Genomic DNA, 11,593 nt, shown 5'->3' with positions numbered 1-11,593 from the left:
AAGTGCCGCGCACTTCATTATTCCAGCCGTGTTCGTCCTCAGTAATGATGACCCTGGCAATCGATAGGCCTAATTCCCAAATAACTGGCTGGTAGCATTGCAAAGCGGCCTAATGATCAAATAGGGTCGATGGTCTAAAAATACCTCCACCCTCCCCCCCCCAAAAAAAAAAAACTGGTAGCGCACATCCGCACATTGCCTTCATACTGGTGCACATGAAAAAATTCATTCCACACATGGATTGAAAAAATTAGAGGGAACATTGGTCGTAACCTTAAGTATTGAAAACGAAAATCGGTTTTAGGTGGAAAAGACACCTATTCCACCGAAATTGGCAAACGCATTAAACAGGCTGAATTGCGTGACACAAAATGTATACACAAACCATCTTAAGTGCTACAAGCAATCCACAATCTACTTTTTTTCGTCAATCTGTGCATACCAGTAGTCAAACACCAGGTTTGATATCTTAAACCCATGCATGTAGACCTTTGTCTACGTGTGATTAGAGAAATACATAAACAAGTTCATTCACTTAAATCCAACATAACATTTGTGTTCCTTCTTCTTCACGATTTCTACTAGAAACAACCAGAAACTCTTTGGCTGTTGTATTACTGTCTTTCGACATGAGATCTATTTTGTCTCCGGTAATTATCCTAGTGCTCCTTGAAAGCCATCGTGGTTGTGACTTTATTTTTGTAATGATAACGATCAACTGTTCTACTCAGGTGACCATCTATCCCTACAAACGCACCATAAAATTGACCAACAAGTTACGAGTTCTTGCCCTGTGATGATATTAGGTGCACAATCTGTCACCATCAACTAAGATTTTCTGGGGTAACCCAGAGTAGGGCGAACAATCTCCCTAGATTTTTATAGAGGGAGCAAATGGGAACGCCAGCTGTCACCCACAAGTAGAAGAATTCCTATGGGGACTAAAATAACAATGACATTTCCAGATATATTGTGTCACTAGTTACTTCACAATATCCTTCGTGTCATATAACATTTCAGGTTCGTTGAAAATCCCCCCCCCCGTAAAAAGAAGTTCCTACAATACTGACACTTGTCTTCAACCTCTTTTGTTTCTCCTAATGTGCTAAGGCCTGGCATGGCGTGGTGGTTAGGGCGATCGATTCGGAATCTGCGGGTTCGAATCTCCTTCACATCGAACATGCTCGCCCTTTCAGCCGTAGGTGCGTTATAAGTTGACGTTCAATCCCACTGTTCGTTAGCGGTTGGTGGTGTTGACTAGCTGCCTGCCTTCTAGTCTATTACTGCTAATTTATGGGCGGCTAGTGCAGATAGCCCTCGTGTAGCTTCGCGCGAAATTCAAAACAAACTTATTTTGCTGATAATTACTCCATCTGGAAACTGACGCCCATGTAATTATAATCCAATGCTGACAAACCCTGGTATTTGTAGAAATAACAGTTTTAGCGAGTGCACAAAGGGACAGAAAACGGCGTGCTTCTTTCATTGGTACCATTACCGCATCACGAAGTGGGAAAACATTAGTCTGAGTCCTACACTATGAAACAACACTTTCATCTTTAGAGTGAAAACAGTAATCGTTAAAATGGGAAGACTGAGCAGAGAGTGTACGGATATGTACATAATTGAAAGATAAATAATGAAGTCGGAACACGAAAAAAGTCGCAAAAAAGGGCATTACATAAGCATCGACTTTGTTTTCTACTCTTTGCATGGTCGCCGAAAAAAGCAAAACCAGGTCAGAACTGAAAAACGTTTTATTTATACAAAGAATAGGAAAATATTCTCCGAGGCTTACTAGGAGAGTAGTCTAAGTAAAACAAAAGAAAATTACCCCAATGACACCCAAGGAGAAAGGACCGCTTTCTGGTTCATTTCCATCTAAATGTTGAGGAGACGAAAGTGTCACTTTGCTGGTCACACAGATCAAACAGCAGTCTACACTGGAAATAACTGGACACGTGAAATTCGTAAGATTGTGGTTACAATTGAACATTAAAAACCTTTTAAGAAAAAAACTCAGATTCGGAACTAGACATACTTTTAAAAATGGTTTAAGGAAAATTACATTAATATTTTTAACATATATATTTTGCTTACTTTAAATATTGTTGTTATAATGTACTTTTTTTTTCACGCAGAGTTGGGGAGACGGGCAAGTGGAAGTCTAATGGAATCCTAACTTCTGACAACAGAACTCATTATCAAGTCATTGGACTTCAGCCTTACACAGTGTACTCCTTCAGGATTCTTGCTGTAAATGCCATTGGTGCTAGTCAACCCAGTAAACCTTCCTACTACATAGTAACACTCAGGGAAGGTAAGATTTGTTCTAAAGATGTTTAAGTCAAATTAGAACTTTCTTGATGATATTAACATAAAATCCTCTGTATTAGGCTGTAGATTATTCTAATTGTTTACATTGAACACGATTCTGTTTTTAAAGGACTCTGAGTAAATTAATTTTGATATCGTCTGGTCAGAAATTTTGTTTGAATACCAAACTGCTTTAGTACTTTTAAAGAATTTTACATTTTTTAAAGAAAACAAAAACGTTTTGTCACATGAAAGAAAAACTAGAAATTTAATCTAAATTCAGATCCTGCATTTTAAAATATGCTACTTTAACGAATCGCTAACCAGAGGGTAGCAAGTTTGTTGTTGTACTGTGCTTTAACATTTATGTTTAAACCTAAAACTAAAAGTGTTTTAATATGTAGTAAAAGAGATCCGCAAAATATTTGCGGTCACATTAATATCTTCATTGCAACAACACTTCTTTAAACATAGGATTTATAAAAAAATACTAAAGAATTATAATCGCAGACACCGAAATCTATAAGTCCACTTGTCTTAAGCAGTGTTAGGTAAGCCTTTACAAGTTTATTACGTACGGCTTATATATATTTGATAAAAAGATAAGTTAACACCGTAACTTGTGTACGTTTTTTGCTTTAGTTAGGGCTAAATTTTACCGTACTTAATATATTCAATAAATAAACTTGTAACGTTATTTTACGACCTAACATTAGACCATTATAAAACCTTGATAGGTTTTTATTATGCTGTTATTCAAAATCTTTACTAAAGTGTATTTATATCCGCCTTTTGTTTACATCTGTTGAAATGTGTGCGCGTGCATTTTCAGGATAGACAAAAACTAAGGCCCACAGTGGCATGTCTCTGTGGACTTACAACGCTAACCGGGTTTCGATAGACGTGGTGGGCAGAGCACAGATAGCCCTTTGTGTAGCTTGGTGCTTAACTACAAACAAACATAAACTAAGTATTATTATTATTATACATTCGGCCAATATAGCTGAGAATTCCCTATCACAATATACACACAGAGACAGTTTGTTATATTTGACATTATTTTTAAACATCTTTGTGGGTTGCAATTGAAAGACATGAAATCTAATATAATTTACAGTCGCTATACAAGTCAAATATGTAAAAATTGGTATATATATACTAGTTATTCTCACATTACCACCCTTTTGAACACCAGATAATTTTTACTGTTTTGATAAATGTCTACTTTTCTGAGAACACGTCTGGAAACCTTATATATTGCAGAATGAAAATACACGCATTAGTTCCTTGATAGATATATCAGTCTCTTACTAGAAAGTGCTAATGTAGTGGAGGTTTCAAGAACGTATTTATCTAACTCGTAGAAAGTGTTCCTCTCTCTCTCTCCGATAAGACCTCCAAATTTGTTGATTCTTCCAAAGTGACCGTGTATGCTCACTTTGGTCGTTTTTATATATAAATAGCAACATGCTAAACATTTATTTATTTTATTCATGTTCTAAGAACTAACGTGTTAAAGTGAGCTGTACGAGCGAAAAGTTTATGAAAAGAGTTTATGCAAGGTAGAATAGATAAGTGATAATGCTAAAAAAAAAGAAAAAGTTAAAAAATACTGCAATGAAATAATAAAATATGAAAAAAGCAGCACTCCGATTTGTAGAACTATTGGCGAAGAAAAAGAAAGTTTATATTCAAAGTACCGATTTTTTAAAACTTAGTTATTTCCAGTCGCCCTAGATTAGAATATTCGTACTAATATCCAAATTCAAGGGCCCAGTGTAATTCATGGCTGTTTCGTCGAACCCCTTTTGAAAATCCTTTTATAGTAATATTATATATCAGTTGGAACACATTTGAATGTAAATTCATAGACGTAGGAACCGGGGGAGGGGCATATGTTCCCCAATAATTAAGCTGGAGCCGAATATCATTGCCTACCTCTCAATAATTTGCTGACAACAATTTTTAATTTAGTCTTTTTCTGTGCATTTAACATGTACATAACCATTTCGAAAAAAAAACGTGCCATATCAAATGTGCATGACGAAGCAAACATGTGTAAATACGATTTTATAGAACACAACAAACAATTTAATTTATGTTCTGAATATTTCTGTATGTGTTTATTACTTTAAAGCCTATTTAATAATTGCCCAACATTTTTTTTTCCATTTGCGACTGGCTCCCCCCAGTGTTTTTTATGTTCTGACGTGCCTGAAATTTGTTAAGTTGGTGGCGGAAGATGGAAGAATATTTCCTTATATATGTGCATGTCTGTGTATATGCATTATCTTCGATATCGTTCATCTTCCTACTTTCCCCACAAAGGTTGCACGTATTACCCCCTCCCCAGTGACTCAGTGGTACATCCGAAGGATTATAACGCTAAAAACCGGGTTTCGATACACGTGGTGGGCACAGCACAGATAACCCATTATGTAGCTCTGTGCCTAACTACAAGCCAAACAAACAAATGCACGTTTTTATATAGCTAAAATAAGTTTAGTCTACAATGAGATTATCATCTTTCACGATTCATTCAACACCCTTTAAGAAAAAGTCCGACTTGTTTTTTTTTTTGTTGTTGTTGTTAGAGAAAACCCTCCTAAATATTTACATGTATGTTGTAAAGTCAAAATGTGGTATTACTTTGCTTTTCTGTGACGTTTTGTTTCAGGATACTGTGTGTATAACATCAGAATTACCACTCATTTTTTTTTCTATTGAGTTATTAACCGTAATGAAACATTTTATAGATTTCAAATTTTCAGCAACAAATGTTCCAATAATATTTCTCACTTCTGAACAGCAAGACGCACATATTTTTAAACAGGCAGAATTTGTAAATGGAAATACTGTATGTAAAATCTATTTGCACCTCGCAACTTCATTTTTATAATGCTAGAAACCTTGTTTCGATACTCATGGTGGCCACAGCACAGATAGCCTATTGTGTAGCTTTACGCTTAACAACAAACAAACTTAACTAACTTTAATAGCAGAATTTAAAACTGTTTTTTAGTTTAAAAGGTCTTAAACTAACTCCACTTTACTCCAACGTATATAATTTTCGTATGTACAGTCGACAAATATGCTGCGTTTTCAATTTATAGCAGTGGGACATATTCCCAGATACAGAAATGTAAACAACTTCCTTCCTGACACACTGTTTACTTTTACCAGAAAGCTCGTCTAATTAAAATTTGAATTATCAGTACAGTGAATAATACTTAAATCACTGCCTAATATATTTTTACAAGATGAGTGTGACCTTCAGATTAAACTAAGTAGTGTTGTGATACTGGGGATTCCCCTTATTACGTGCCCAAGCTGAATGCTGGCATTATCTTTAGAGTAGAAGCATATTGTGGTCATGAAGTATTATTAAATCATGCTTCATATGAATTTATCTGTATATATAGATTAGTTTCACCAGGTCTATTATGTGAAGCTTATGACCGACTTTGTGACATATACATCAGTGGTGCACAACATTCGGCACGTTAACTGCTTTAATCTGGCCCTTAAGTATTTGAATATTATGAGAAAAATAAAACGGCCTTAAAAGGAATAAATGTTCTGTTATTTTTAAATGAACTACAGACTGTTATTGGATCTTTTTTTCTTCATAAAATATGCGTTAAGATGCTCCTAGTGTTAAAAAATAGCTATTGATTATTTTGCTAATAGGCCTAACTCGCGAATGTAATTAAAAATTTCTAAAACATGGGTATTAGATTTTGCCTCACAGATTTTGGTCCCTGGCCACTTGTCTTTTTTTCAGAACTGTCTCTTTCCAAAATAAAGTTATGCACAATTTATATCTATATTTTCAGTATACTCTTGATTACAATAATAAGAGTACATTAGCCTTTCTAAACATTTGTATTGAATTAAATTGATACTTAATACAGAATATATACAAAATTATCAACATTTCCATGCATAAGAATTTTTTTACAGTTTACATGCAGTGTTTATGAGGTTCGCATTTGACAACTAGCTGTCCAATTTTTGCAGTAACTACTTAACTATATTTACATACTTACAAGGTTTAATAAAGTTTACGAAATATCAAAACTTTGATAATTTTTGGTGCTAAAACAGAGGATAATGTGTTACACAGCTTCTGAATTAAATATCACTAAATGAAGCTACTTTTACATGATATAATGAAAATATGTCGTGATTTTTGCGGTTTTTCTGAGAGCTATATGCTACCATAACTTGTGTTTACAACATGCCAGAAAATCAATTCAGACCTTTTCCATAAAGGATGTTGAACAAAGCCTACAAACTCAGCTTGTTCCTCGTAATCTAGCTAAACTAATACAACATCAACTGCAAGGTATAAAACTTGTAGGCTTGTGCACTAAGTGTTTATAGTCGAGAATAATAATACTGAAAATATAATACTCACTCGAATACATTTTCCTACTTGGTTTATTTTAATTAATGCCAGTAGTCTTTATTTAAGCTAACATAACTTTCTGGTTTCTATATCTTTGGTGTAATTCTAATAAAGATTCTTGCCTTTATAAATATAATTTGATGACTTGACATTTCATTACGATTTGAACTGGACTGTTAACATTTACTGTGCTTTCAAAAGCTGGGTAAGTTCGTCAGTATTTGTAACTAGATTTCTATGGACTTTTATGAGTAAACTTAATTAACTAACTTATAGGTCAAAAAACAAAAATCTCTATAACACGAGCGCTTTTGAAAGATAGATCTCCCTTCTTTAGGAATGAATTGGAGAGGTTCTTTATTTATTTCATTACTTCTTAAATACTTAAAATAAATTACCAGCTTAAAACAATTGAATGTATTATGTTACAGTGAAATTTTATCTGACATTTTTACTTAGATTAAACATGTTTAATATTGAAATGTTTCGTTATATTAAAATAAACACTTTAAACAAATTTATTAACAGCACCAGATGGAAAACCAACTATCTTATCTGCACACAACACGAGTAGTTCTTCAATACGCCTCCAGTGGGCGCCTCCTCCCAAAGACACTATCAATGGAGAATTTCTGGGTTATCGGATAGTGTACAGGCCACGTGACCGGCCTGGGGTCGAAAGGGGACGAATATTAAGAAGTCCATCTTTACGAGTAAGGAATTTTAATTTTTGTATTTTATATATATAAACTGTGTATTCGGTATTTTGTGGCTCTTAAACTTTAGATAGAAAGCAACACCGAAGCTTAGTTGAAGTGAACTGTGACGTTATGTGCGTGTTGTCATTTCTAATTCAGCGATATATTACACTTACAGTACCCACTCGCTTTTTTGCGGTCATGACTTGCCATCTGCTCTGAGACCGAGAAAGCTAAACAAAGGACGTCTCGCTCTCTCATGCATTCTTTTTTTTTTTTCTCTCGTTAAAAATTGAAGGTTAGCTTTTATTTTCTTAGCCCGTATACCTAACTCTTGAAGTTTAAAGACAAAACATCATAAATACTGTCAGTTTGTTTTTGTATATAAACGAAATATTAAATTTAAAGTCACGTGGAACTCAACAACTTTATCATGTTTTTATGTTTAGCTCATTTTAGTATTAAAATTTGTGACTGCACCTAATGGTACAAAAACTCACAGGTATTTAAACCTTTTTCATGCATATTTTTGCCAGTATTTCTAGGCTGTGTATGTAAAATAGTGTATGTTAATATACGATTTTAAAATCGAGATTAACTTTTCAAAATCATGTAGCATCATTTTAATCCAATTAAAACTGAAAAACATTACATTTTTACACATACAGATGGAGAAAACATAACAAGCAAGTAAGGTTATTGGGAATCACAATTTTCCAAGGTCACTAAAATTAAATAGTTAAAGTGAAAGCATCTATTTATGGATGTATCTTGTCCATAGAGCTTTCGTTTTCTTTAATGTAATAAAATTTCTTAAACATCTTTCCCTTTAAATATGAAGCAGTTCTTATTTTACCTTATTGCTTTATTATATACATGTATTACTGCTACGCATTTGTAGTCCTATGCTTTTTGGATTGCAAGAAGTAATAATGTACAGTCTATGAAATTAAACCTACAACTAACAGTAGACCTATATGCAGGAAAGGAAATGGGACTTAGAAACTAGGTACACACTTAGAAGGAATAGTAGGGTGATAGGTATAAAAAAGCAAATAGAAAAGATAGGAGGTTCTTATTTTATATTCTAGCTTGTCAGTATCAGTAATTTGAGTTCCTAATTTGTAAGAAACTATAGACTTTGTATTTGGCCATTATATATATCTAATTGAAACCAGTGCTGCATTCAACATACCATGTGACACACAAAATTGATATTTAGGTGTGTTCTTTTAATATTTACTTTTAAATTAAGAAATTAAATAATGTATAATACTAAAACTTGAATTATAGTCTACTATTTCATATCAAACTTATTGACATAAATTCATAAAATAGTAGTTCAATAAAATTTTGAATGTAAGTCAACAAACATGATAACATGGCCTTTGACCTTTCACAATAGGGTTAATAAACATCTTCAGTGGTATTAAACTAAACCACAAAATGCAAACTGAGAACTAGGTGCATGGCATTTACCCCCATTTCCATCACTGCCTACGTGATTAGAATATTAAAAAGGTTTAAAACTACTTAACAGAAGAAATATTAAAGCGTTGGTCTTCATATTGAGCCTTAGTAACATATACTAAGAAAGCTGTATAATTAGGGTTACTTTTTGTTGTCAGAAATGTTTGGGGGTTGTTAATAAAACAGTAGAATCAGGGAACTCTCTTTATAAAAAGTTGTTACAGCTTGAATCTTCTGTGTATAGATGTACTCCTCCCAAGGTTCATTTGATAGATTGTTGGACAAGAAGATAAAGCATATTTATTATGTTCTAGTAGTTCCTGGATGAGTTAATTTACTACTAACTAAACAATAGGAGATGCTGTAATACACATGATTATTTTAGATGACCAGATTAGCAAAAGGATAAAATAAGGAATTTTGTGCAAATGGTATGAACACGGTACCTGTTAATTAATTATAAAATAAGTAATTAAATGCATACAGTGGTCATAAATTTAAACAAAAACTATAATTTATTATGCATAAATTATGGAAATTACTGTGCTTCTAGGAATACACCATTAGAAACTTGAAACCTTTCACCCAGTATCTTATTTCCCTGCAAGTTTTTAACCCGGAAGGTCGTGGCCCTCCTGTGAGTGTGGCAGTCATGACTGAGGAAGGAGGTGAGTATTCAAATAATACTGCAAATTCTAGAATGTTTGAGATACTTAGAGGTTTCTTTTAAAAGTTATTTTTTTAGTTATGTATTTAAAATACATTTTGTGTGCACCAAAAAAATATATACTATTTCTGTTACAGAATTGTAATCTTTGTTTACTCTTATTCTCTAAGTATATTTCAAGTCTTTCCTTAGTTATACTTCACTAGAATAAATATTTTTTTATAAATACTACAAAACTTTCTGTAAACACTTCTGCATATTTTCTTGTTTGAAGCTATGGTAATTTTACTAATAATAATAATACATTGTAGAGCCAAGCAGTCCACAGAACTTTACTATTTTCCGGATTACTAACACAACTGTGCGGCTACACTGGGCTGAACCTGAATCTCCCAATGGCATAGTAAAGGGATATAATGTGCACTATATGCACTGGCAACCGCTTCAAAACAAAACAAGGAAGGAAAAAGTATACAATCCAACACCAGAAATGAATTATGTTCTAACTAATCTTCGTAAGTAATACTTTTTTTATTTATATTTTTCAAAGAATTTTATTAATGTTAATTGTGGCAACCAAAAATTCAAATGAGTGTGCATGTCATTTACAAATATGTTTTTTATTAAGTTTGTATGGTTGATTTGAACTCCAGTATATGTTTTCTATTAAGTTGGTATGGCTGACCTTAAACTACAGTATATGTTTTCTATAAAGTTGGTCAGCTTTCTGGATAATCTGCTAATTACATTTATTGACAAATTATTATGTATGTTAATAAACAAATTTAACAATATATAAGAGAGTTAAAGAATTAAACAATTATATGTGTTGCAAACAAAAAGTGAGCATACTTTACAAAGATTTTGGTTGTATTCTAAACCTAACTGTAGGACTAATATAAATCTTCCACACAAAAAAAGTCATAAGATGAAACGATTATCTGAAAATACCTAGGAATTTTGAAATGTTATAGCAAAAAAATAGCCTTGAATTAAATATTGTTGTAGCAATTTTCTAAAAACAACAACAAAGGTTTGATACAACTCTAGCACAACACAATGTTGGTTAAATGGTTTGAATATATATTCAGACCAATTTGAAAAATGTTTACAATTATTTCATTTGTTTGTAAGGTTTCCAGGAAGTGTGATCAGTAAACAAAAAAAAAAAGTTTTGGAATTAATGTGAATTGTATTCTTATATCAAGAACAGTATTGATATAAATGATATTCTTAAAACATAGCACCTAATTGGACTAAACTAGCCAATATGCTTTTCAAATTTATCAATCAAAATGTGGATTTAAATATTAGCTGTTGTATGACTAATTTGAATATTTTATATATTTTTCATAACATTCTTTTATTATGTGTATTGTTTATGGTATATTTAATGTTTTTGGCAGAGCCTTACACAAAATACACTATTTGGGTGGCAGCTTTTACTGAGAAACATCAGGGGGAATCTAGTAACAAAATCGAAATGTGGACTGATGTACAAGGTACTGAAATATCAGCCTTTTTGTCTAAGTCATGTGCTGTTTGTTATTTTGTATTGAAAAAGAAAAAGGCAATACTTGAAAATAAATGTCATGCAATTCAAAATATACATGTCATCTAGTTTCATTTAAGATTTACTAATAACATACATCCTGTTGGTAAAGTATCTTAAAACATCAAAGTGAAGGTTAAGAAAAATGTGAAATTGTCATTTTTTCTTCTATTTTTGTATTTCTAATTAACATCACACTTGAGGGGCAACAAGGGGGCCCATGGGGGGCTGTCCTTTTATTTTATCAAATCCCAATCTGCCTGTATCCATCCTTGATTTTTAATATTTGTTAAGCCCTCTCTTGAATTCTCCCAATCTGCAGACTGTCTACCGTGTTTGAAAAATAAGATTGCCTAATTTGCCAATGATATCTACCCTATCATATCCTAAGTCCATGTGTCCTCTTCAGTCCATTTTCTCTACACTGCCAAAAGAAGAAAAAGTTACTCCAATTTCTGATAAATTGTTTGAAAAATAGA

The 11,593-nt window shown here is 32.8% G+C and overlaps 1 protein-coding gene across 1 annotated transcript in view; it reads left to right on the top strand.

Annotated features, from left to right (window-relative positions):
• The window catches only part of LOC106463697 (tyrosine-protein phosphatase 99A-like), a 114,003-nt gene that overhangs the window by 58,981 nt on the left and 43,429 nt on the right, over positions 1–11,593 (top strand). The window contains exons 4-8 of the mRNA XM_013923757.2: positions 2,142–2,320; positions 7,256–7,440; positions 9,449–9,563; positions 9,874–10,077; positions 10,969–11,064. Coding sequence (XP_013779211.1) covers positions 2,142–2,320; positions 7,256–7,440; positions 9,449–9,563; positions 9,874–10,077; positions 10,969–11,064 — 779 coding nt within the window. The remainder of the gene's footprint in view (positions 1–2,141; positions 2,321–7,255; positions 7,441–9,448; positions 9,564–9,873; positions 10,078–10,968; positions 11,065–11,593) is intronic.

The sequence above is a fragment of the Limulus polyphemus genome, unplaced genomic scaffold (genome assembly GCF_000517525.1).
Source record: "Limulus polyphemus unplaced genomic scaffold, Limulus_polyphemus-2.1.2 Scaffold1463, whole genome shotgun sequence".
Lineage (NCBI taxonomy): Eukaryota > Metazoa > Arthropoda > Merostomata > Xiphosura > Limulidae > Limulus > Limulus polyphemus.
Note: the sequence above shows the minus strand (reverse complement) of the source record. Positions and strands in the feature narration are given on the sequence as shown.